The 27,604-nt window shown below is 45.3% G+C and overlaps 1 protein-coding gene across 1 annotated transcript in view; it reads right to left on the bottom strand.

Moving 5' to 3' along the window:
• Window positions 1-27,604, bottom strand: part of UROD (uroporphyrinogen decarboxylase) — a 268,002-nt gene that overhangs the window by 215,096 nt on the left and 25,302 nt on the right. Inside the window, exons 2-4 of the mRNA XM_069642357.1 lie at window positions 17,838-17,950; window positions 13,831-13,910; window positions 13,429-13,491 (exon numbers count right to left, since the gene is read on the bottom strand). Coding sequence (XP_069498458.1) covers window positions 13,429-13,491; window positions 13,831-13,910; window positions 17,838-17,950 — 256 coding nt within the window. The remainder of the gene's footprint in view (window positions 1-13,428; window positions 13,492-13,830; window positions 13,911-17,837; window positions 17,951-27,604) is intronic.

Below are 27,604 nucleotides of genomic sequence, written 5' to 3'. Positions count from 1 at the left end.
GTCAGTTCAAGTAGGTAAGAAGACTGAGAAGGCAGGACAGGAGGGCCGAATATGATGAGAAACCAGGACGCTATGGTTACTCAAATCTTGGAAGAGAATAAACAGGCAAAGTCATCTGCCGAGAGGACGAGCGGACTGGAAAACGGTTGGGGCGGTGCAAGCATAACCTGAATGGTTCTGGCTAGCTTGCAGGGGGTGAGAGGGAAGAGATGACGGAGGTATAGTAGAAGGATTTGGCAGAAAGTAGAGCCAAGGAGAGTGTGCTGGGCCTCCTTTTTGGAAGTAAAGAGGAAAGGAGAGCATGATTTCTGCCAGCATATCGCCATTTCACCTTAGTTTTTGAAGTGCGGGCAGATCCAGGGTTGGTGGTGTGGGCGAGAGAGTGAATGATCGAGCAGGATAGAGGATAGAGCACTCTACCACTCTTGGAATCCCACCTCAATATAGTAGGCGGTTCTGGGTGACCAGGGTTAAATAGAGGAGTTCACCAGGTCTTACATTTGGCTATTAAGGAAGGTGGTTAGGGGTCGAGTATATGGGGATGGAAACTCTGAAGTGTAGTAAGAAGTGCACAAGGGGGTGGGAGCAAGAGAAAAGAAAAAAAGTTCAGAATATTTCCATGAATGTCAGTGGATTGTGTAGAGAGACCACAGCGAGAGGAATCAAAGAATCAAGCTGGCGCTGATGTGGCTTGGTGAGATTAAAGACCCCCATGACTATGTTAGAGAGAGAGAGCTATTACAAGATCAAAGAAGAAGCGGTCAAGGGTGCCGTGCGGCAATAGAGGGCAATGCTAGTGATAGGATTGCGAGTGAGTTGAAGAATGCTGATGTGCACCAAAGAAGAGGAAGACAAGTCTAAAAGAGGGAGGTGGGTAGAGGGCAGAGCAAGGCGAGTGGAAGGAAGACAGCAGGAAGCTAGAACGGGTTACGGGCGCCCTAGAAACCAGAGTCCTGAACATTAGTCACAGCCAAAGAGATAACCCCAGCTGGGCCATCAGAGGGGTCAGGCGAACCCTATTGAAACAAGTGACATTGTACATTATCTGAGTAGAAGCGAACCTGGAGGTTTTAAACAAAAGCAAAGAGTGGAACAACCAAACTGATGGAGGGGGGATGAAGGAAACATTCCTCCTTTAAAAGGACAAGACTTTCGAGTTCTATCACAACTTGCAGCTTTTCCTAAGGAAGTTAAAGAGGGAGTTGAACAGTCTTCTTTGGTGAACTGACACTGAATATTCTATTTGGAACTGAGAATAATATCCTGAGAGACATCACAGAAGCCTGGCACAGACAAAGCCTGAGCCAGAAGCATAGTGCTCTGGTTAAAGTCATGCTATTTTTCCACAGTGGTAGTGCCAGATAGCAGCTATGGTTTTGGACTGAGGCCCATATTTTATTTTGACAATAGACGAGTCCCCTTAACTCACTTGTGAAGGCAGGAAAGTCGCTCTTAGCAGTGAGGAACATTACACATTTGCCTTTTTAGTTTCATAAAGACAAGTGAAATGTTCTCCTGGAGTGCGACTCTTTTCTGGTACGCCATACTCCCCCTTAGGGGATGAGCACACCCAAGGAGTAAAGTGAGATCTCCCTTGAAGACTGAACTCTCCACCTATATGGGGGCCAAAGAAATTGTAACAGTGATTAGGCCTTTTTGTTTTTCTGCCACCCATGCCGAATCCTCCTCAGACTTGACATCAGCAGAAATACATTATCTCGCGTACCAGAGACTACAACAAAACCACTGAAGTCCTCAGCTGGAGTAGGAGACTTCCTGACGCTAATCCGAACGGCAGGAGAGGCGACTAGCAGAGCAGCCATTGGAGCGTGGAAAAAATGTGTCCGTAAGGCAGGACCACCGAGGACGTGGTGGGCCAGGAGCCTGTGAAACACTGCAGAATTCAGGAATGCTGGGTTGAAAAGCCACCCTGTAACGGGAATCGCAGAACGGAAGATAAGCCACAGCATTTATGAGGCCGAGAGAAGGCCGCATCGACAGGAGGCAGTAACATGGCAGGCGTAGATGAACGCTGCTTAAAGCAGAATCGCCAACCCTCCCTGGTGAAAGCACCATGAGAGAACAGGTCTGCAAGCCATACAGGACACAGGCAGGCAGGCGATTGAACACTGCAGTGAAGCGGAAACCTGTAAACTTTCACCGGAGAGTGAGCCTGTGAACAACATGAGCAGAGACCAAAGTGTCCTGAGAAAGAAAAACCCAGGAGGTTAGAGAACCTGTAAATAGTCTACAAAAAAGCTAGGTGTGCCAAAGGACACAAGGACTGATACCGATACCGAAAGCCAAGAGAACTATATTGAAAAACCCCATAAGGAGGAAGTGACGCATACAGCAAGAGAAAGCCAGGGGTTAGAGAACCTGTGAATGGCCTATCCAAGAAGTCCCAAAGACTGATGGCAATATTGAAAATCAAGAGAGCCATAAAAGGGAACTGAAAAGTGGAACACACACACTACCAGAGTGTGAAGGCTTGAGTAAGCGAGTGGGACCTTCAGATACAGTATTACTAGAGGGGGCTAGGTTGGATACCCCAATGGATCCAAGCAATGAAACGTTTGTTGAATTTAGTTATTCTGTTACTCATTGAGTAACTTTGTAACCAGAGGAACTGCGATGAACTTGGGTCTGGAACTTTTGATTTCTCCTTTTGAAAGCCACTGTAACATCCCAGGCAAGCAACTGTGTCCTGGGATGAACATTGGTTTGGAGATTGTTTTCAGAAGGCGGTAGGGAAAGAGGGCTCAGTTAAGATGCCGGAAGAACCTCAGTGTGAAAACACTTTCTCTAGATATTAGTTTCCTTTTTATCTAGTCATAGGGTCTGTTAAATGGACAGGAAAGGACCCAGGACTGTTTTGGGTTATTTCACATCCTGCACCTTACTTTTAATTTTCATGAAGGGTACTCCCACTTTTAGCAATAGGGCTAGTGAAGCATTTTCTTTATTTTGAAATACAACTTTAGTGTTGAACCATGTTCTGTTGTCCGAGTCCTACTTCTGGTTCGCCACAACTGGTAAATATTGGGTCATGGGTCACCATGGATCGACTGCATTTCACTTAGGTCGAGTATGTAAACCAAGAAACTCTCCCTGCAGGTCGAACAAGATTTTCAAGAATTAGCAAGTTCCGATTTGCTACATTGACTTTTTAGTTGTACAAAAAAAAAAAAAAAAAAAAAGATACAAAAGGTCAGCACCCATCGACCATCCAGTCATGCAAATCCTGAGGGCCATACTGCCCTCTACTAACCATTCCTGCCCAAAACATACCCTCATGGGATCTCTTGAGCAGCTGCAACATTTAATTATTGGCTTTTATGAGGTCGCCATTATCGCTATACAATCTTCGTAATGGTCTACTTGCAATTGTAAATCAACTCCAAGTGAGTGTGCCTTCATCCACTTCCTTTTTTAGGCAATTCATGTGTCCTAGCATATGTTCCCTTCATTGAATTCCAGTAAAAAATTCAAAAATAAAAAGCTCTGGTCAGTCCAACAGTTGTAGCTCTTTTCTAGGCATCAGCCATGCACTACCATCATATATCCAGGTACTTAAACCATTTTACGGCTGTTGCCTTCTTAAATGCTGATAATGCCTGGATGTCCATGCCGATCCCATGTGTACAGACGAGCCAAAACCTCTGGCTTTGCATGCAATGTTTGCAGTCAGTTTGCTGAAGGATCAGGCTTTGTTCTCTGCACTCAAGGTGTAATTGTCATTGGTTATTTAGAACGTGCTTAATACCCAGAGGTTTCTAAGTGCGGACCTGGGGATCGAACCTGTATTGCCACGCGTCGTCTTGCTTCCAAGACTAGCATGTTGCCCCTGAGCTATCCTCCCGAGACAGGTGTTGAATATAGAATCATGGTCATGAGTTTATTTCTGAGATGGGACCGAAGAAACGTTTCCTTAACTGGACAAGCGCGTCAAGACTTTACAATTAAATTATGCTACTCAATTCATGTGGCTAAGTGAGGAATGACGAAGGGCTGGAAAAAGTGCAGCAACTGGCAACCAAACCAAGGGCTACTAGAAGAGAGAAAGGACTAAGTGTGCATCATCGAAAGAAACGATCTAGTGGTGGTGAAAAAGGAACATCATTGAAAACACCCTAGCTATGAGGCACATTTAAAGCAAACAACCTTTAGCAGAAAGGAGATTTCAGAAATCAGGATCCTTACATAGAACATGCGAGTCAGAAATTCTAACAAAGGTCAGTGTCCTAGGCCAGAACCAGGACTCTGAAAAGACATGGTGTAAGGTTTTTAGAAAAAAGTGCTTGTCAGAATGTCTGAACTAATAGCAGTACTCCATCCAGAATCCTATTCTAATCTATCACCGCCCTTATTACCCAGAGAAAACCTCCAAATTGCTTTTTTGCTCACAGTTCAGTTCATACAAGGTAATTCATGGGAACCATAGTAATTCCAGTTCGTCTCTTTCTGTATCCTGCCACTCTGGGACTCCCTCTGTCTTTTCTATTTTCTCCCTTTTCTTGGGGTTCTCCCAGTCTTTCCTCCAACTCTGGCATCTTCTTACTTTCCACCACCTGGAGTATTTGTCTTTTCCCACTCTACAGCGCTTCTCATGGGCACTTCCGCTTTTGGGGTATGATCTCAGTCTTTCTTCCCACTCTGTGGGTCTACTCCTTTCCAGTCCCGGCTCTGGGGCTTTTCTCAGTCTCACTCCCCAGATGTGTTCTGTTTTTCCCCAGTCTAGGAAGCTTTCAGTTTATCCCGACTTTGAGGTTCCTATCAGTTTCACTCCAAACTTTGTGATGTGCTCTCTCTCCCCCACTCTGGGGCTCTTCTCGTTCCACTTCTTCCTTCTGTGGCGTTTTCTGTCTCTCCTCACTCTGGGGCTCTTTTCTGTTTCACTACCCACTCTGAGATGCTTTTTGTTTCTCTTTGCTCCTTACAGTGTTCTGTGGAATGGGGAGGAGTCCAGCCAATTTGCCGGTTACGTTGTATCCACGGGTGCCGCTTTCAGTCACAGTTCCGTAGGATGAGCAGAGATGCTTATGCGACTGGTCAACTGGGTTCTGCCTTGGCAGGGAGTGGCCTCCTAGGCTCACTTCTGCAGCCTCTCCGACAGCATCTCTCCACTCTCAGGTGCGTGTACTCTGACAGACCTGGGCATGGACCAGTGCGGGAGGAGCACCTGGGTGAGGGTTCTCCGAGAGGGAGGGGGGTTGGGGGGGAATGGTGAGACGCAATGCGGTAACCCCTCTTTCTTCTATAGGCAAAAATTAAGAGGTATTTGAGTCCAGGAGAAAACTCATTACAATTAGGAGAACAAATTAGAAATACAACATCTTTATGAGTGGCTAAAACAAATCTGGATGAGCTGATAACCCTGGGCAATTCACTCTTTACCTCCATATTTATGGAAGGCAGTGTTGGAGCTAAATAAACCAAGTCGCACGCTAGCCATTGAAACGGCCCAATCCCATTCGGAAGCCATGAAATACTTCAAGGCCCTACATAGAGCAGAGGAGAGAAAAGAAAAAAAAATATTGTACCGCTCCATTCTACACACATTTCTAAACCAAAAGAAATGATGAAAGAAAAGGTAGAACAAAAATAAAAAAATGGAACCTAGTCTTCAAGAGAAGACCAGAAGTCAGGAGCCAAAATCCGTTTAACCTCCTAACCCTATCTGTCTCTCATGCAGAGAAACCAGTCATATGGCAAGCCACTGTCCAAACAGGGTTTCTGAGAGGTGAAGAATGGGAAGATCCGGAAAGAAATGACAGAATCAGTTAGTATATGTCTATGTCAATCGCCAACAGAAGTCACCTATGGAAACGGCTGTGGTGAACAGAAAGGTGGTAAAAGCATTCATAGATTTCGGTAGCAAACAAACCGCAGTATGAGCCGATCTAGTTGCACCATTAGACCTTGAGAAGTCAACCCTAATTAGGGTTACCTGCATGCATGGGGACAACGAAATCTACAACAAAATACCCATGTCGATCAATATTAGAGGGGAGCCAACGCTCATTTCATCAGTCGTTATCCTTGGGTTTCCAGAAAAGGTCATCATAGACAGGAACTTCCCAAATGTTTCCACCTTCCTTCAAGACCTAACACCTTCACCAAGCGAATTTTCACCTCATACCCAATGGCTATCACATTTTTGTGCTCTCATCTCTCCCACATGGGACTGGACAGAATTAAACTTCCCAGAGGAGGTGACCCACTATGAGACAACAGTTAACTCTGATAGGGAATACTTAAGAACAATAAAAACTCACTCAAATTTTAAGGGATATTCAGGAAATAGTACCATTAGATCCCAGTGTATACCAGGACCATCTCACTGGCTAGTCCCTCTCTCTCACTCTCTCTCTCTCTCTCTCTCTCTCTCTCTCTCTCTTCTCCCCCCTGCCCCCCCACCCCCACCCACTTTTGGATCCAGTCACAGAGGGTGGACCAGTGCGGTAGGATCACCTGGGTGAGGGATCTTTGGGGAGTCGGACAACCTATGGCGAGAAACCGTTTCCCACCCTTTCCCATGCCCATACCCAATCCCATTTTATAGGATTCTCCAACATCCCAACTCCCCACACCCCTTATTCCACACAAACACTGTGCCGAATATGAAGGTGACAGAGTAAAAAGGCTAACAATTATATATCTCATTGGACATATCCTGGTAATCAGGTCTGGCAAAATCAGGCACTTTACCATAATCACATACATCTGATACCCATTAGCTCCCCCCACATGGATAAAATGCGGAACACAGAAAGACACTCCGAGTAAGGTGAGACACAAGAAGGAGCAGGTCTTCCGGGGCGAAGGCGAGCCCACTGGAGCAGGACAATCGATCGAGAGACCAGAGTGAAGAGTGGGGAAACCCTGAAGGTCCCTGCAAGAGGTTGTTGCCTCCGGGAAACCGTGAAGGATACGCGGAGAAAGACGAATCCTAGACAATAAGAAGCCTGGATTTGTGTGTCAAAGACACCAACGACCCCTCGGGTGAACAACAGAGTTGGGGAGGTGAGGCCAAGCCTGTGGTATCAACCTTGACTCGTGAATCAAAGCCGTAGCGACAAGAAAGGAATGCACATACCCGGTGAGTTAGTGAAAGACATGAAAGGCTGGTTTGTGTCAAGGAAAGGGTGAAGCAGCAACAGTATATCTCACAATTGACAGCTGCACGCATGCTGATGAGATGCAAAAGAAACTCTAAAGTTACTGATAACTGTGACGCCACTGAAACAGAGTAGCGGAGTAGTCCGGTGAAAGGAACTAGCCCACTCGAAAGTCTCGGCAAAATGTTTGATGTCACGTTATAAAGCGGCACGTGAATGAACTATGAAATGCGCAATAGTCAAGATTAATCCTGTCGAAAGGGGAAGTTAAAGGTGATTGTTTTAAGAGCAAGATCTCTTTCAACTTTGTTGATTGTGTTATGGAACTCCCAAGACCAAGAGACACTCGGGCAAGTACCATAAGGGAGAGATACAGTGAAAGTCAAAGTGGCCCTGCAAAGGTCTATGGAAAAAGTCTTGCACATTCAAAGTCTTCAACCTCAGTGGAAAGTCCGAGCCCGACCAAGGGAGACCTGGAATATGAAATAAGATCGGGGAAGGTAAGCCCTAACGAATGTGAATGAAGCTTGGGGAAGGGAACCCTGCAAGTGCTGTGATTGCGAGGTCCGAGCCCAACAGAGGGAGACCTACGTGAAAGAACTTTTGGAAAACTGGAAAAAGTGACATTAACGTGGAAGGCCAAGCGGACCTCTCCCACATTTTGTAATGCCTTTATTTTTTATAAGCTGTGCCAGAGTTTGTCATCCCGTTTACGGGGGCCACCTTACTCTGGTCTGTTCAACATGGGGAGAACTGACTCAGCCACCTTGATCTTATAGGTTATAACACAGATTTTCCTTTGCATACACATTCCGCTTTACACACTTGTGTAAGAGATAGGACAGGCATTAGGTTTTTTCAGTATCAGTATAGTCCATTTTGATTTGACACAGACTGACTAGGACTGTGATTTCTTTATTATTTGATGCTAGAGACTACTCCCATCATAGCTATAGGGCAAAGTAGAAGTTTTTCCGAACCCCACAAATTGAATTACGGTTTTGAAACTTAACTGTGTCAGTGTCATACTTGTGATACCATGCCTACCTTACAATAACTCTCACTTACAAGTTGCTGCTATTAAATTCCATGGGTCATGCCAAAATTCATCTGTGATTGGTTGACAGAGTTATACTCCTCCAGGGGGCTAGTTCCATCATTTCACCTATGTATTGACAGGAGATTAGGCACAGGTAAAGTAGAATCCAAGTCAGCCATTGTAAAAGGATGTATATGGTTATTAAAGGTATCCCAAAAAGGAGTCATTAGCTGTGGGGGAGGGATGGTGACTTATACCCTTGCCGTTGTCCCGGTTGTGATGCTGGAAATGCATCAGAGGGACAGGGCCTCTGAATCCTTGTCCTTTACTGTTTTTTATCGTGTGTCCTGTCGTGTTTTCTGCCCAGGAGTCCATGTGGGACTCCTGGCAGTGCAGCTCTCTTTTGGTTTGGTGTACAGACCCATGGGATACCCTTATGGCACCCATGGGTAGGGGTACAACCCTGTGCCCCTAGTATATGTTTTTGGGCACCTGTGTGTGGCCCACAGAGCAGGGTATGGGCTGGTGGCAGCTCCATGCTGAATTTGACAGGTGCTCTGGGTGTCCTCCATTTTGGGATACCCAGGCCCTGCCATTGGGATCAGTTGATTCCTGATAGGAAACAAGATGGCCCCTGGCTTTCTATTGCCTGTTACCTTGTTTTCCCAAAGTCGTGGGAAGCCCTGACTCTACCCCTTCCCCCTGACTGGCTGTTGGGTGGAAGTTCCATATATGGTGTTGTTGTGAAGGCCCAGCTAGACTGACTGGAGCCTTCCCAGTGACTGTATGTTGTGGGTACCTCCTGTGGGTGGGACCTGGGTGAATGGAGTGTGTGACCAATATACACTCCTTGTTGTGAATGCCCTTCTGTATGATTGGCTGCGGAGTGTGTGCCAGCAGTGTGGATGAGAGACAGAATAGTATATCTGGGGACCTCCCACCACTGGTAATTGTTCAGAAGCGTTCTGGAGCTGAGTCTCCACTCTAAGAGTAACTGGAACTGCTGATCCTCGACGCCCAGCTGGAAGAAGAAGACTTGCTGCTGCATTTGCTTCGACCGATCCGAAGGCTGCCGAAATCGTCGAAGACTGACCCGAGAGAGGACCTGGTAAGGCGCCCTCTTCCCGTGCTCCGAGGGACCATCGAGCACCGCTCCATCTTCGCCGAAGCGCCCTGGACGTCAGACCCTCGAAAGGCTGCCGACCCGAGACGGGACCGCCGAGGAGATCGAAGTGAAGCACCCGGACATCGCCGCTGTCGAAGTCCATTGCCGTCGACCAGGGTTCGCAGGTTTGTGTAACCGCTGGAGGCCCGTCGAAGTTGTGTTGCCCAGCCGTGGGAACCACTTGACGCCGTGCCGCCGACGACCGGAGCCGTCCGCTCCTTGCCTAAGAACATTTGAATCGAAGGACTCCCTCGTCCGCACCGTCGACCGCTTTATCCTGCCGGAGAAAGTCGAGGACGACCAACGCGCCGAGGAGAAACCTGCCGGTGGGTTTCCCGCCACCCGAAGACCACAAAGACTCGAACGACTCGACGCCCTTGCTGGGCCCCCGTCTCCACAATCTTTGCGGTCCAGAACAATTGTCATCGAGGTGCCCCGCACGCCTCTGCCTTGCAGGACGCCAACGCTCCGTCGTCGACGAGCACCGCTTGGATCGAAGCTGCCGCCTCATCAACGCCGTTCTACCCTGTTTGTTGTCGGACGTTCGACGCCCAGTGTCTCCCGCTTGAAAGGGAAGGCATTCAAGAAGGGCCGTCGATTCCCCGCCGCCGAACGCCGAGTTCCTCGACGCTTCTCGACGCCTCTCGACGATCCGTGACTCCCGCTTGAAAGGGGGTCGCTCAAGAAGGATCTGTCGACGCCTCTTCGAAGAACTCGACTCCACCAGGTACATTGGGGGGGTAAAAACATTATAGGAGGGAATAAGACTTGCAGAACAATATATGGACTGGGCTTGTGCTATCCTGATTTTACAGGTTGCCCAGGTGGGGGGGCTCTCCACACAGAACTGTGTCTAGTGGTAGGGGCCAGTATTCTGCTCAACCATCTTATTTTCTCTCCTCTCTCTATTGCTGGTTTCACTCTATTGATCTGTGTGACATTGTTACAGTATTGTTGATGCACTTTAATGAGATCTAATACAAAGGGTGGTACCACTTTAGAATTGTATATATTTGCCATTGTTGATTTTCTAAGTACAAAGTGAGTTATTATGATAAGTGTACATAACCTTGAATATTGATTATATAAAGACTGTGTTCTAACCAATACAGTGTGTGGACATTCCTTTGTGGGGGCTTGGGGACTATACTGTACTTAAGAACCAGCCTGCATCACCTCCTGAGAAGCTAGGCCTTGATTGCTCGACCATAGCTACCGAATAGAGAATCTAGGCTGGGGTCCTCTGTGCCTCCCCTCTACCATATAGAGAGCAGAAGTGCAGACCACCCCCTACCAGTCTTTACACCGGTCCACAAAGGTTGCCTTTCCCCACAAGGGATCTGGCTTTCCCTTTCCACTGATGGTGTTCAGTGTAGCAGACTCACCTCCCTAGTCCCAAAGAGGGTAGCTCCCCCTTGGGGAGAGGTGACCATTTCCCTTGAATCGTCATATCAGACATAATAAAAGACTACAGTCTACATCCTCTACCAGAATAACACAACCCATTGTAAGTAACTACTCTATGTATGTGCGTACATATGTTTGTATTGTAATGGTGCAGATGTAAGGCACGGATGAAAAGTTTTGGTTATAAACTTTTAATTAAATCAAGGAAAAGGGTTGGGAATATGGCCTCTCTGTCCCTAAAGCTAAAAGCGGTTTCCCTGCGTCAAAGAAAACTAATGAAAACGTCAGGATGTCAAAATAAAATCTCTGTCACTGTCGTGTCCCAAAGTCCTACTTTTGACCGCAACATAACCCAAACTACATGTAGTGGGGTGTTCGCTTCCAAAGAGAAGTGATAATGACAGTTTTTGCCAACAGAAAGGTTCATAGTGCCTCTGGTAATAACGAAAAAAGAAATGTTCCACAATGTTTTAACTCCAAGTATTAGGTGTTTGCTCCTTTCCCCTTGGCTCCTTTTGGTTCTCTTCCCTTCTTCATCTCCTTGGGTCCCAGACACTATCTCCTTAGTTGTACCTTACTGTACTCTTATAATTTTACCTGGGTGTGGAGTCCCAGACTCGCAGTTCTGCATTTAACCAACTTGGTGTACTCTGCTATCAAGCATAGGCTTTCTTCTGAGCTCTCTCTTTTGCTCTCAGGGTCCCAGATCCTCTTATTCTCTTATTCTCAAATTCTCATGTGGGTGCAGGTCCCAGACTCGCAATGGTTGGAATGGTTTGGTTTACTCTCCTGCCAAGCATATGCTCCCGTCTGAACTGTCTGCTTCTTTCAGTGTACCAGACCCACTTATTCTCTCACATAGGTGTGGTTTCCAGACCGTTTTATCAAGTGTTCTGCAGCCGTTCCCAGATTCCTCACGGACCTCCAGCACCTCTCGGTCTGCCTGTGTACCCGTTACGGTGGTGCGCGTTCCTAAAATATCAAGCTTAATATCTGAACAGCTTCCACCATAGCCAGGTGCACCAAGCCCTTCTCTTCATAACGAAGAAACCATGCAGAACAGTAGATTGTGATGGTGTCACAACTGTGGTACTTTATGGCTTTTCAGCACCTTTTGACAGTCATCCATTGCTGATACTACAGCTACAAAGACAGGGTGAGAGCTGAAGGTGCCATGTTACATTCCCTTTCATCAGAGCATGTCCTATAACCTAACACCCATACCTATCTAGCACAGCTCATGCTCTCCACTGTTACTTCTATGCTGTCGCCCAACTATAGCTCTATGTGGATGGATAGATTTGTCCGTTGTTAGATGTCGGGAATGATTCATAGCAGCGGATTTGCCAGCACTGGCTTAAACCTACCTGTGACCAGAAAGCAGGGCTTCTGATTAGAAGCTGTGAGAACTCCCCATTTCTGGCTTCTGGTCCTCTGTTGTGGACTGCAACCCACCCCCCTATCCCCCCATACCCAAAATAACATCTGGGCTTCATGCTGGATTGTTCCTTCAGAACCAGATTTATTTTTTCCACATGGACCCCTTACGTACATTTTTCCTTATCTCATCCCAATCAGCCAAAGATCTGTAGTCATCATCTCCAACCCTCTGTACAAGTCTCTGCATGGGCTAACTGGCCTAGCTAATAAGAGGTGATGGATCACTCTGGCCATAATTTCTTGGTCTCCTTATCCAGAAGCACACCCTGTTCAAATCCCACTAGGTATTGCACATTCCACAATCAGCGACACCAGTTACTGCGCATGAAGATTCATAAATACATCCACACTAGATCCCTTACCCATTTCATACCTCTCCACCCTCCCTCCGGACAAAGCAACAGAGACAAGCTGCTTCCACATACTCCTTCAATGTATAAATGCCTTACTTTTGAAATTCCCTCTGTCACAGACTACCCCGTCTTCCAGCAATACTGTGAAGACCTGCCTATTCGCCTGCTGAACCTTATAACTCTATGCCAGTTATTCATCTCCAAGAGGCCAAAATGTAAATGTGCCCTGAAGAAAGGCCATGATTAAACATACTTAGAGTTGCTGCTTTGAGGGACACTTACAGTAATATGTGGAAAAAAAACACCTGAGCGACTACGGTAAGAATAGCTACCTACATGAAGCCAGTGATGGAACCCTGATCTTTCCTTCCACAAATCCTAGTATTTTGCTATTTTTGGCCCGTTCATATGAAACAAGTGTGCACTGCCCACAACATATTGTAATCTTAAATCAAAGGTCAGCACTAGAGCAGTTTCATTACAGACATGTCCAGCCAGTTGGGTTGATAGTGGAGGAGATGAAGACCTAAACAAGAACCTACATACGCCCCCTAGGTTGTAGAAAAGCAGTTTCATATCCTTTACTGCTGTTCTTTTCTATTGCAGAATTTTTCATTTTTGGATTTTCAATTTAGTGCAATAACAAAATGAGGGAGTGCAGGAGGGCAGGGGCTCAGGTCACTACCCCCGCCCCAACCTCCACTAGATCCCAACACGAACCTCCCATCAAACAAATTATACGTTTTCTCAAACGTACTATCTGTACATATTATTCCAATTCTACATTATAGGTGAATTTCTTTGAGATTAATATTCCGCACTGAAAAACGTGTGCAGTGAATTTCTGCAATGAAATCACAGGATACCAGAGAAGCAGCAACCACTGCCTTCTAGTGTACTTACCTGAGGTATCACGAGGATGTCTGAGAAAATAATAGCTGCATCCAGCGGGAATCTCCGCAGAGGCTGAAGAAAAGAAAGAACATGTGTGACCAAGGAAAACAGGTGTCGGTGATAAAATAAAGTCCCAAAACTTTCACCTCTCCACATTAAAGAGAACACCTGCTTTTCAAATGTAACCAACCTATTTTATAGCCAATGATAAACGCAAACACCATCAAGTAACTAAGGTTTAATTGCATGTAAATACACAAGTCATGGGGTCAGGAGCAAGGGAGAGGCCAACTTGCACTACCCCTACTTTACCTGGTTAGCTGTGAATTGGAATATTTAAAAAAGCACCACATAGTCAGGTGCGCTTCGCCAATCTGAAATGGAGCTTTCTTGCGTTGGCCCCAATCTTACCTGCAGTGTCAGCTCACAGCAGGTCTCTGGTGTGCGGCATGTGGTGAAGAAGTCCTGTCCTGCCCGCAATTCCCTGAATTCTGCAAAACATCAGGCAATAAACAGATGCATTTGTGCTTCAAAACAGCCTAGAAACAGGGACAAGTACCTGGTGCAGATGGACGTTTTTGGTGCAGAGCAATCGTGACTTCGTCCTCCCCTCTGGCCGTACAATAATTGCTGATGCCTACTCAAATAAACAAGTTGAGCCACTGAAAGCACTGCAATCTTCTGGGATGTTGGGAGGCTGGGATGATTTTATGAAGATTATGCTACTGCTGTAGCCAACATAGCAAAGTTAAATCCAGATTGGTGCAACTAGTACTTGGGGCCCTCATCTGAACATTTTCACATAGTTCATGGGCCTCATATCCAGAAGGATAAATGTCTGTGAAAACACTACCTTTCGGACATACCCACTTTATATTGCACCGTTCGGTTCCTCAAAGTAACCCCGTACCCATATCATTCAGCCACAACCATTAACCCCCTCCTCACTTGTATTAATCTAATTTTTTCAACTGTTTTACAATTTGTTTTTTAAAACTTGATTTCCCACAACCCAGTTATATATGCAATGTACTACAAATAAGTCGGGTTATTTCCCAGTATAACCCCGATCATGTGAAAACGTTCAGGCAGTGAACTTGGTCCCTACTCCCCTCTTCCCTTCCCTTCCCAATTTCTCATTGTGGCCTTGTTCCTCCTCCGCACCTCTAGCCTGATGTCATTTCGTCTTTTTTCCTCCTCCATTGGCATTTTTTCCACTCTTCATTTTCGGCTAACCCGGGTTATTCCCATTAGAACTGGTTAGCTCTCGCAACAACAAAAAATAAATAAATAAAAATACTGCCTTTTCATTTCTGCAAAGCCTTGGTGAAGCACAATAGCTATAATTATGGGACAAGGAGGCACCCCCTGCTGTGTCAAATATTTTAACCATGTGGGGTGCATTGAAAGGTGTCAAATTGAAGTCCCTTTCACATGAAAAGCAGGATTTTTCAATACCGACACAAAAAAGGCTTTGCATGTGTGACGGCAAATTAAAACTGAAGGGCCCAGTGAAAATGCCCTAACAGCCATTACCCAAGGAAAAACAGTATTTTAAGTCACAAAGCAAGTAGAAAAATCAAAGGTACCTTTTGCATGAAAAACAGGATTTTTAAACAGTCACATAAAATGGCTAGGCATGTGTATTTACAGTTTAAATATGAAAATTGTATCACCGCTAACAGGAAAAACGTCAGGGGAAAAAGACATTGTGCGTGTTGACTAAGTAACGTATATTATGTTTTGCATACAAAATACCATTGACATTTGAAGAGCCACTTTGTTTTCCATGGAAAAATGTCAGCCCAAGGCAAGCCCTTTTGGCTTGTGAGTGGGCAAACCTCACAAAGAAATCCCCCACTGGCAGTCTGGATGTAACATCCCCCCATCTAATTACAAATGAAATAAAGTGTGTCCTTCTAAAGTTGTGGAAACCCCAGTGTTCACCAGACTTGTTGGCTCTGAAGGCAGTTATGTTATTGTAATTTGTACAGTGCACGGTCATCCGAAGATATCTAGGTGCTAGAAAAAAGGAGAAAATCACCATAGACCAATCACTGCACACTAAAACAGAAGCCCTTCTAAAGGCCAAATGATTTGGCAAACTTTTTATTGTCAGCGGCAGGTCATTCCGAATTTGTGCAGCAACAACTGAAAATGTCCGTCCACCAATGCATAACAAACCAGCTGTGGCAGAGCAGTGATAGAAGGACAGTTCACCTTGGTTGGAGCATGACTAAAAGGTGGGGAGGGGATAACTTCAAACAGGCAACCAATTTCAAAGAGCAAGCTGCAAACACAAAGTGTATAAAAACTCTGGTTACAGGCTGACCCAGTGAGACCATGTGGCCTGAAGGCAGGGGAATTGCCATATGCCCCACATGAAGATTCACAATTAATTTAAAAAGGACTATTATAACTATGTCCTTTTTCCCCCAGCAACCATAAGGCAGATTTTCTTCATTTATGTAACATTTTGTTAGGTAACTTCAAGGCGATTTTGGAGAAATTCATCTACCTGCAACTCAGGGTACTGTAATTGCCAGCTAAGATGCGTTTCTGGCTGATCTGAAAATTTTCCAAATATGATAGTTGGGCAATGGGTGGAGGGTAAAAAAAAGGGATATCGGTATTCATAACCGGTATGCTTTTTATTGAAATGGCAGAAAATTGACACATGGCCGTGCAAAATGGTGCAGACCTGGCTGTCGTCTTATTTAAATCCCTGTGATTAGCTGAATCAGAAAATGTGAATATTATGGCAGTTATCAGTACAATTATGAAGCTTTGCCACATAACTAGTGTATTACCCAAAATTTGACATGAGAACAAAATGGGGCTTGTAAATTAAGCGTATGCCTGCTCCATAATCTTAAACTGTAGAGAGGGGCTGGATTGGTGAGGAGAGAGATGGGTAACTGTCCAATCCTAGTTGAGAGAACTCTGGCGGGGTACTCCCCCAAGATTCTGAAATCGGTAGTGTCATCACTGCTATATAAGGGGGACTGCACTAGGAGGAAGAGAGAGCTGCTGAACTGTACCATCAAAAGAGTGATGCTGCAACTTACCATCTGACAGCTGCAAGGGAACACCAGAGGAGATTGTGGAGAGTGCATCTGGGTGGATCGGTCTATTTCTAGGAAGGCCTAAGATCTGATTGGATCCTATGGCGGAGAGTGAGAGGTCATCCTTGAGAGTGGAGTGACCAGATCCCTGCCCTAACTTTCCAGAGTGTCCTAAAACGCAGCTGGCCTTCCTGAACTTTAAACAGAGGTTTTCTATGCAGGTTGAACTGAGCCCTGGGAAACCAAAAGGTGGGGAATCTGCTCGTCTTAAACCTTTTCCCTTCATAGTGGGCGGGGGGAGAAAAGTAGGCTAAGGATCTACGCAGTTAACTAAAAGATTCATTTAATTAATTCCCCCATTTGGTGGAACACTACGAGGTGATTTTTGTTAAAATTCCAAATTAACAAAGCTCAATTCCCAGTGTGCGCTGAAAAACTATAGCCTATACATTGAATTGTGTAATCCTTTTTGACCCAGACTTTTTTTATTGTCTTTTTTCTTAAATCAGTCCAATCTTTTGGTCTAGCTTCCCCGAACACAGGTCTTTCAGTGGAGAGTGGGGGGGGCGGTCTGAAATCAAAAATTCCCCAAATTATTCTAATGTCAACACAGACAAAAGTAGGGTGAAGGGGTCCTAAAAACAAACCTCTAAATCACCTTCTGTTTGTTTTAAACCAAAAGTGTGGGTGAAATCATAATTGCCATATGTATTTGAGCCGATCTTGAAACCCTACTGCTAGTCTTTTAAGCCTGCAGAAAAATCCAAATTGCACAGCACTTCATTTATAATTGTTTTGGTTATTGATCAGTTTAATTATTTCTTGAAGTGAAATTTGTAGAAAGGAAAGAATAGTGCGATTTGTGCATTGTTTCTTAACTAAATTTGTATAATTGATTTGTGCAACAAAATGTTAATGGTGGTCCAAACAAGAAGGTGGTGTGTGTAGTTGTGTGATTTCTATTACTCTTAATTTAAATAAATACTAACATATTTCCTGTACACCGGCCTGGTTCTTGGCTCATTGGTAGCGCAGGTGGAGGGATCTAAGGGGCATGATATGTGTCTTAAGTAGGGCTGAAAAAGGGCACGTGGACCCATTTTTGTTTGCATAATATCAGCCAAATACATCATGCAAGTCAAATGTTATTAGGAATTCAATTTTCGGGTTTCCCAGGGAACGTGATACTCAGCTTAACTATTGTGCGGCAACCTCACCAATATAACTAATATGTACACATATACCTATACAAACACACACAAGCCAAAGTACGAGGAAATCCTACAGGACTGGCCTTCTGGGCTCAAAACTCTAAACAGCTCTATAAAGTTTACATTCATTAAATGCGTGTACCTGGCAGATAGCGTCCGGCCTGTCTCATACACCAGACAGGTACATGAGGAGTGTCTTGTCCTCTTGCAGCACGGAGAAATGTGTCATTCTTCAACTCTGGGAATTTGGAGGGGCTATAAAGGAAACCAAAAAAAAGTGGGTCCCAGACCAATGGAAGGATGGTATTTACTAGAGCTGGGAAAATAAAAAATTAAAAAAGATTGAGTAGAATTTATGTTTTCATGTACAAGTCATGGTGCAATTCAGTATTACAGACAGTTACTGCTCTTTTAATGAGGGGGGTGAACAACTCCATTACAGTCCCGCCAAGAAACATTATGTTGAACAATACTGCAAACTCTCATGCAGCTCCCAGTATTTCTTCTAAAAGAGCCATTCTAGAAATGCAAATTCTGAAGGAACAAAATTCGTATCCAAGGATTTCTAAGGTTTAGAATCAGAATGGGAAGACATTATACGGGAAAGCAATTCCTCCCATTAATGCTGATGTTCTAGAGGGGCTGGGAACACTGTGTCCATAGGATAACCACAGGGTTGGGAGGAGAGGCCTAAAGTGTCATGCATATTAAACAGGGAGATGCTAAATGATTTTACATTTGAAGAAAATTGGCCAGAGAAGCAAAATAAAGCAATGTACATATGGGTAGAGGGAGTGAGAAACCCGAGGGCACGCTCACATCTACACCCCCGGGATCCTCTGTTCAGGTTGGCAGGAAAAGGCCATCGCTTTTGGATCTAGACTCTGGGGGCAGATACGTGAGGGAGGACCACCTAAGTGGAGTATCCTTGGGGATTGGAAGGAGGGGTGCCTGAGGGTGAGACATGGTCCCCTTTTCCTGATAGTGGCCTACCCTCCATGGGGGCGGGGAGCAAGGGAGGAGAAGGAGATATCTAGAAGAAATGTAGATTACGTATGGTAAAAACCATGTTGGTACTTTGATGAAGAAGAGGTGTAGAGACATTTAGGTATGAGGATCATCAGGTATGTCCCACTAGAAAGTATTTGCAAAGTCAGGCAATTGAGAATAATTGAATCCACCTGAAATCCCTTGACAATCAAGGAACATATAAGAAGGTGGTGTTCTCACAAGGAAGAAGAGAGGTGCGGGAGAGAAGCTGCAGGTAGAGCCTTGCAGAGGGGACGATAAGCTGAGGCACCGACAGAACTCCCGGATTCCAGCCGGGGGAGCAGTGCTGGTCGGGAAAAGCCTTCTGGGGAAGAGACGAAGCAACACCGCTGTGGAAGAAGCGAAACCAGAGTCCAGCACAGAGACCGGGGAGCGCTGCAGAAAGCACCCGGCAGCGCAGGGGTTATCGCCCGGTAAGTGTCTGTAACAACGCAGGACTCTGGGGCACTCTGTGAGGGATTGCTAAGACCAATAACGGAAAGTAATATAACATTGTAACACAGCTGAACCGCCTGAAACCGCTGAGTGGAAAGCTGCTGAGGGGAGCTAGCGGAGTGGGAGTAAAAGCCGGCAAAAAATATAAGAACGACTGTGGAAGTCAGAAATGGCAGAGAAGCCTAACTAAGTGTGGGTCTGATGAGGGTGGCCGGAGATGGAATAAAGAGAACGAAAAAGACTGTAGAATGGCTAAAGAGCTTGAATCATTAATCGGGTCAGAGAAGTGTCCGGGATAATACAAAAACAAGTTGTCAAAGTCAAAGAAGAGGCTGAGGGCAGTGCTGGGGTAACTGGTTTCGCGACCTGTTATGGGTGGACCGTGCAGTCTAAAACTGCGCCAGGGCGGGGGCTCCAACGAAAAAAGTTTCAAGGTGAGAAGAACCTTTGAACTTTTTGTGAACAAGAACTGTATTGGGGAAGGGAGCCCTGAGCTTTGAATGAATACAACAAGACTGTTTCTTGTGAACTTTGTGAACATTTGATAAATGGATACTCCATGAACTGGTACCTGAAGTTTGGGGAAGAGTGCCTTAATTTCTTATAAACCTTTTTTATAAACTGACCTTTCGCTAGTAAACCTTGTGTGGATTATAACCAGAGACCATACCCCAGCGAGTACAAGCTTTTCAAGATCCTACTATTTGAACTGTATCCTGACTTCGGAAAGGACGCTAGCCAGAGCTCCGAACTTTATGTTATTCACTTCTTCAGTTGAACCATCCCTTCACTAGTTGTCGCTTAGTTTTGAGAGCAAGCATAGGAATGGAGACAGGCATTTTGATTTGGACACACTGACCATGTCGATCCTTAGCTTATTTAGGCAGGGAAATCCCAAGATAGCGATAGGGCCAGATAGGCATTTCTCCCATCCCGATTTATTGAAAAAAGGTTTTGAAACTGTATCATCTGTGTCCATGTCTCTCTTGATACCATGCCTTTCTGACAAGGGATCCCTTTGTGAAAAAGACTTGGTGGCCATTGATGCCAGCCTCTATTACAGAACCTCCCAGTGTGATGCTGGAAATGCATTGGAGGGACAGGGCCTCCATGTCCTTGTCCTGTACTCCCTTATCATGTGTGTTCTGTGTTGCTTTCTACACAGGTGTCCATGTGGGACTCCTGGCAGTGCAGCGCTTCCTCTTTTTGGTTGTGGTGAACAAAGACCCCGTGGGATACCCTCATGGCACCCATGGGTGGGGGGTAAAACCCTGTACCCTTAGTGTATGTTTTTGGGCACCTGTGTGCGGCCCACAGCAGGGTAAGGGCTGGTGGCAGCTCCATGCTGAATGTGACAGGTGCTCTGAGTATCCTCCATTTTGGGATACCCAGGCCCTGCCATAGGAATCAGTGGATTCCTGATAGGAAAGAAGATGGCCCCTGTGGCCTCTTTGTTTCCATTACCTGTTACCTTGTTTTCCAAAAGTCCTAGGAATCCCTGGATCAGCCCCTTCCCCTGACTAGCTGTAGGGTTGAAGAACCATATATGGTATTGTGGGGAAAGATCCAGGCCAGACTGGTTGGAGCATTCCCAGTGATTGTATGTTGTAGGTACACCCTTGGGGTGGGACCTGGGTGACTGGAGTGCGTGTGACCAATATGCATTCCATGTTATGGGTGTTTGGTTTCTCTGTGTGTGACACAAAGAATGAGACAGCCCTGTCTGAAACTGACATGACTGCAGTGTGGTGTGCTTGCCCCAATCCACTTTCCTTGTTTTGGCTGTCTGGGTGGAAGTGAAAGGCCTGAATGCACCGTGAGCCTGATGGGCTGGCTGCCTGCCTGCCTACACAAATGCCCTTCTAACTGATTGGCTGACTGAGCTTGGTTGGTTGTGAGGGCAGGCATAGGTGTGGAGACAGACAGACTTTTTGATTTGGACGATGCTTAGTTTATTTAGACAGGGAAATCCCACCATAGCGATAGGGCCAGATAGGCATTTCCCCCATCCCGATTTATTGAAAAAATGTCTTCAAACTGTACCATCTGTGTCTATGTTTCTCCTGATGCCATGCCTGACTCATAAGGGATCCCTTTCTGAAAAAGGCTTGATGCCCTTTGTTTCAAGCCTCTATTACAAAACCTCACAGTGTGATGCTCGAAATGCATTGGAGGGACAAGACAGTGCATCTCTTCCTCATTTTGATTGTGTTGAACAGAGACCCTTGGGATACCCCCATGGCACCCTCACTAAGGAGAGGAGGAGCTTGTTGGGAGTAAGCTTATAACCACACTTCCAGCACAGCAGCCGACAGACTTCTAGGAGGGGCAGAAGCCCTTAAGAGACAAGTAAGTGGGAGTGAATGAATACGTAATAATGCGTTTGCAGAGTTAAAGTGAAAGCAAGCACTTATTCGGCAACCTGATACACGCAAAGACTCCCTCATACTCTGCCAGGTTATCAAAATCTAGTCCTTGTGGTAGTGCATAATACAATCCTAAGGAGCAAGTTTAATCAAACTTTAAAGGGGAAGCCCAGTTAGAACTGTATAATCCACAGGGCAGAAAAAAAGCAGCGTTCTCAACACAAGGCAGGAGACTGACGGATTTAGGTTCCTTTGATCCCGCCGCATCATAGGAAGACGGTACAACGGAATTGCCTTAATCAAGTACTGAAGGCGTCTAGTAAATCATCAAGAGTGACTACGCAATCTAAAATTGTAGTTTACCTGTTTCATCAGGAGACTGCTGGACCTTGGACCTTCATCCCAACATTTGCACAGGGCTCCTCTCCTCAGTGGAGCTGCAGCCGAGCCGCGCTGCCCTGACGCCTGGGCTTGCCCGAGAAGGAACTTTTCCAGCGAGCCTACTCACGAGATGATAACCACAGCGAGAAAAAGCTGCTGGCAGAAGTTATTCAAAAATCATTCTAAAGTCAAAGAAAGATTTGGTTGCTGTTAAGGCAACACAATAGGGGAGAAAAATCTACACATTGCCCCGACAGCCACTGAAGATAAAAATCAGAAAGTGGCCATGAAATTGCAGAGTCATCCTACCCAGGACGACTTAAGAGCTTCCGAATGGGGGGAGCCAAAAACTGCCAGCAGTCCTCTTGCCAGTAGCTCAGAGGGTCTCCCAGAATTAGGTGGGAGGGGGACATGTTGTCAACTGCAGGGAAACAACATATGCAAGCTCAGGTTCATGTGGAAACCACTGTTTTTACACCAGTAAGAAATAGCGAAGTGCAGGAAGAAAACACATTGGCAGAAAATTGGAAGAGGATTAGAATTTACAATAACGACTAAAATCTAAAATACACACAAAAAAATAGCAAATCACTTTGGGAAAAAAGTCTCACAAGTGAATATGTGCTCACCTGGGGAAAGGACAGTATGTCAAATTTAAACAAAAGACTCAGAAGAGACAGTGGCTCTGCAATTATAATAATGGATTCAGACAAAAGTGAACAAACACTTGGAAAGTTGAACCTCTCTGGGGTGGACAAAAGCCAAGAGTTGTTGAATCTTGGTCAAGAAGGAAAACTGGCAGAACAGCTCTTGTCCGGGCACCGAAGTAACCACTTAGCAGCAACAGCACAAGCCAGGGATCACCCAGATGAAAACACATTGAATGCACTAAATGATGTGTTAAACTCCTTAGTCTCAATGTTTGAACTACTGAAGGGTGAAGGTCAATCGCAAACTGGATTTCATTGACATCTGGATGCAGAGGCATTGGATGTGTCTTTAACAGCAAAACTGAGCTCATGATCTTTGGCTCGACGCAGACAAGATCCAAATTAGGAGAGGAATACAGGGAGTTTATGATAAAAGGAACTAAAATTCAAGTGCTACCCCGAGTTAAAACATTAAGGATGCTAGTAGAAGCATCAGTGGGGGCTGAAGCACAAGTAAATTATTTGCAGAAAAATAACTCATTACTTACGACTCTTGAGAGCCATCAGACCATACATAAGTGAAACTAACGCTGCAAATATCGCAAGAGCGACTATTTTGTCCCGTTTGGACTATGGCAATGCGATGCTAGTAGGCGCCACCAAGAAGGAGCTGCAACGCTGCCACGTTATGCAAAATGATGCGGTCCGCATTGTTAAGAGAATCAAGTATGGAGAGCATATATCAGCAGCAAGGAAGGATCTTCACTGGCTCAGAATTGAGAAGCGAGTCCTCTTCGAAGCCATGACAATTGTTCATAGATGCCTACATGGCAAGGCCCCAAAATATTTTAAGGAGAAATTCTCTACTTACACACCTAGGAGAAACCTGAGATCAGCCAATTTAGGCTTCCTAGTTGTTCCATCGTTGAAACGAGCTGCCGGTGGTGGCAGAGCTTTCCCGATTAGAGCGGCCAAATCCTGGAACTGTCTTCCTACAAATCTAAGACTAGAAGAAAACTATAGCAAGTTTAGGAAATGTTTGAAAACACATCTTTTCCAATAGCTCCCTGACCTGCCAGGGTCTACTTGGCATTCACATGACCGACTAGCTTCTGTTATGAACTAACCCTGTCCTACTTCCCTAATATGCTATTTTCCTTTCAGGATGTTCTCCGCGCCCTGATGCCTGCGAGCTGCCGGCGCGTTATAAAACACATAGAAATAGAAAATAATAGAAATGACGAATGAGGTGGCTACATTGGACGTGGCAGTAGTAGGCTGCAGCAACGCCATCAATGAAAATGGTATGAAAAAACTGCAGGAGCTGAAGATGGAATCAGTTAAGCAAGGCTTTAACCTTTCGGCGATTCAACAAACTTTGGCAGCACAGAAAATATTTGAAGAGGCAGACCTGGCTGTGAAATAAGATATATTGTCACAACTTCAAATTTTTAACCAAAGATACTTGGATACTGAACGAAAGGAACTCGAAGAGGGGCAACACCCCGAAATGGACGATACCTCTCTTTCGGAGTCAGTCTTAGAGAAGTTCCGGAGACTGGCTAACATAGCCTTCACCTATCAAGATGAAGAACCAGCTCAAAATTCCTAATGGTTAACTCCCCAAGTCAAACGAATAACCATGCAGAGGGTGAGAAAGAAGCAAGTGTGCAAAACGCTCCTCCGGGAGGGAAAAGAGAGAGAAAGAGGGAAGCAAGGAGGCAAAAAAATACTATAAGAGAAAGTAGCTAAAAAGAAAAATGGGAAAAAAATAAAAGAACCAGAAGAAAGGGTAAAACAAGAATTTGGATACAAACTCATTTCTGAAGAAAATTGTTAACGCACAAACACCAACATTAGAGGCGGTACAGGAGATTATCAAGTTAGACTCATTGGATGGCACACAGGTGAAAGTTGAGACAAGAAGGAAGTCAAAAGAACAGGATAAAGGGATCAAAGAATCCCAAGGAGTAAGAAAAACTGGAAAACCAAAAGAGCCCAATACAACACTGACATCGAGAGGATCACAAAACTATTGATGATAAAAGAATTGACCCTAGAGCAAACTGTCAACATGGCAAACCTTGCTGAGCAATCTGCAGCTTACTCTGCAACATTATCTGGACCGCAGAAAAGTCAAGTGCATGCTGTAGACATGAGGAACACGTAAATTGGCAAGGAAGGAGTGAACACCATGAAATACAGTGGACTGTGGAAATCTCAGAAACAACCATTCCAGTACAAATCAAAAGTTCACAAAATTGAGTGTTTTGCATGTGGTGAGAGTGGACATATATCCACAAGCAACTCTTTTCCCCTCAGAAATGTAATGTGTGGGAAATGCAGAAAATGGAATCATGTAGCAAATTTATGCAGTAATGACAGCTACAAATAGGGTGCGGTGTGTAGATGATGGCATGCAATTCTTTCAGGAGGACTTAAATGATTGCTACTATTGATGAACATGTGGCTGCGCGTTGGTGCACTGTCCAGATTAATGGTCACGATTTGCGCATGATGGCGGATTCGGGATCAAAGTACCCAATAGTTGGCTTGAAGACATTTGAAAATGTAGGGTTCAAGAGGTCTGACCTACAAGCCTCTGACATTAGTCCTAAAGGTTATGGGGGTGTTCCAATAAGGATTTTAGGATCAAACATTGGGTTTAAGGGAAGAGATACTTGGGCAGAACATATGTGGCAGACAAAGGGATGTCTCTGCTGAGTTGGCGGCATCAGAAAGTGTTGAGAATTCTACTGAACCCGAATGCAAGTGAACCAGCGATTCTGGTGGACAGAGATTTGTGCAGTTAAAAAACGTTTTCAGTGACGATTGATTGTTTGAAAGGATTGAAAGATCATTTAAAAAAATAGATGCAAGAGCAGTTGCTCATAAAGTAAGCCCATTGCCCCTAATTCTTAAGGGTAAACTCAAAGCTGAATTGGATACGCTATGCCAAGCGTAAGTAATTGCACCTATTGAATCGCTGAGTGGGTCTCCCGTGTGGTCAGAGCAAGAACACCCGAATGGAGCGATTTGCATGTGTGTTGATTTGCGCTCCTTGAAAAATAGCATATGGATTTACCAGCATCCTCTTACGCAGATAAAAGGAGGGCAAGAAGTGGTAGTGGCGTTTGCCTCTAGAGCCCTGCAAGGAGCAGAAATAAACTATTCTAATGTGGAGCGTGAGGCATTAGCTTGCTATTGGTCAGTACATCATTTAAAATCTTTCCTTTGGTGCAGATGTGGAGTTTTTGGATGATCTATTTCGTAGGGAGGGATTTTCCTCAGTTGTGCTGTTGGACAATGGTGTACAGTTCCAATCTAATGCATTTGCGAGTGGTGCTGGTGTGGGACATGAGACCACGGCTTTACATTGTTCAAGGAAGAATGGATTGGTGGAGAGATTCAATTGTGTGGTGAAGGGGACACTACAGCTGGCCTCCATGTCCCAATTGGATGCTGCAAGGACGGCGAGGGATAGTGTGTGGGCATACTGAACCATGCCTCATTCATCCACTGGGGTCTCCATTTGTGCACCCCAAGGGTAAGGAAACCCATCTGGAGTGTGAGACAACTGGTCAAGTGTTACGAAGCAGAGAGTGTGGAAGTGGAACTAATGATGTGTGGACTGCGGCGTGTGGTGCCCGAGGTACGGAAGGGGTGGATCAAAGGATCAAAGGATGTGAGGGAAGAGATCCCCAAGATCACTTTAGATAGGTAGAATCATTGGAATTGAGAACCGAAGCAGCAGGCAATGATGCTAGGCCTGCTGTCTCAAGAGGAAATGTGGAACCAAGATCTGCAAATAATGGTCCATCGGAGAGGGAGGAGTCCAAGAAACCAAGAAAATGGAAGACTCTAGTGGGCCAAAGCTATGTACTGGAGAAAAGGTAGAAGAAACTTGGAAAAGATTCAGGGTGAGACAGATCCCTAGCAAGCTAAAATATTAAGTTTATCATTTTAAGGGGAAGGTGTGTTGTGGTCTGGAATGCAGTCAACTGATGGCTCTGCTCTCGTGCTCGTGACAGCCGTGTGTGGCTCCTTTGAACTGTACACGTGGATGGCATGAGCATGCGGGAAGAATTACTGGGGTTTATCTCCGTGAGCGGAGTTACAGCGCGGCTCTCTTGTTATGTGCCAATATAAATAAAAGCAATCTGAAGATTACCTGGTCTTCCTCTTCATTTTCTGTCAGCCCCGAACATAAGAATCTGCTCTCCGTATACAATCTCACCTTCTCTGCTTCACCCTTCAGGCCATCTCTGCTTGCTTGCACCCCCTCTGAATCCTTGCACTCCGCGCTTCTGTCGATAACTCTCCCAAGTGACGTTTAGATGTCCACGGCTAGTTGCTAAGTTTCTTGCTCTCGCCTTTTGACTTGGACTCGTCATATGGCTTTACGTCCCAGCAATTCTCAGCATCAGCACATCATCCTATGTCCTTGCCACCTTACACTGTCTCCAGCATGGGTCATCGTTCCATGTCTGTAGTTCAGCAGTGATTTTTCGCTTGTCAGCTCCTAGGTCCTTCCATAGCAAACAGTATTCTCAGTCGTATATATCTTTTGGGTTGTGTGCGATCACAAGATAACCTTTCATGGTGGTTATCATTGTTGTTGATCGTTCATGGGCTTGCACGGCCAAGACTGGTTGGGGTTACAGTGAACTTTTTATTTGGGAGGTCCAGTTGCATGGTGTGGGGACCAGATCACTGCCACATTAGACCGCGACTGGGCGGAGTAACAAGACTGATCGAATGGTGAAACCAGACGGGCGACTTAAGACTGCGCCTGTCCTGTTTAAAATTACACCACATGATGACATCGTACCAGGAAAACATCTGATACTTTAACCTAACAAAAGCTGGGATTCATCCAGATGCCAAATATTTGAGGCAGAATAATCCAACACGACTCCCACACGAATAATCAGCTACGAAAAGAAGCAGTACACATGGTTCAGTGTAAACTGCCAAATTGCTCCTTGGTCTAAAGATAGACAGCGTCCTGAAGAAGGGGGTTGATG

Source organism: Ambystoma mexicanum, chromosome 1q (genome assembly GCF_040938575.1).
Source record: "Ambystoma mexicanum isolate Mex_15411 chromosome 1q, UKY_AmexF1_1, whole genome shotgun sequence".
NCBI lineage: Eukaryota > Metazoa > Chordata > Amphibia > Caudata > Ambystomatidae > Ambystoma > Ambystoma mexicanum.
Note: the sequence above shows the minus strand (reverse complement) of the source record. Positions and strands in the feature narration are given on the sequence as shown.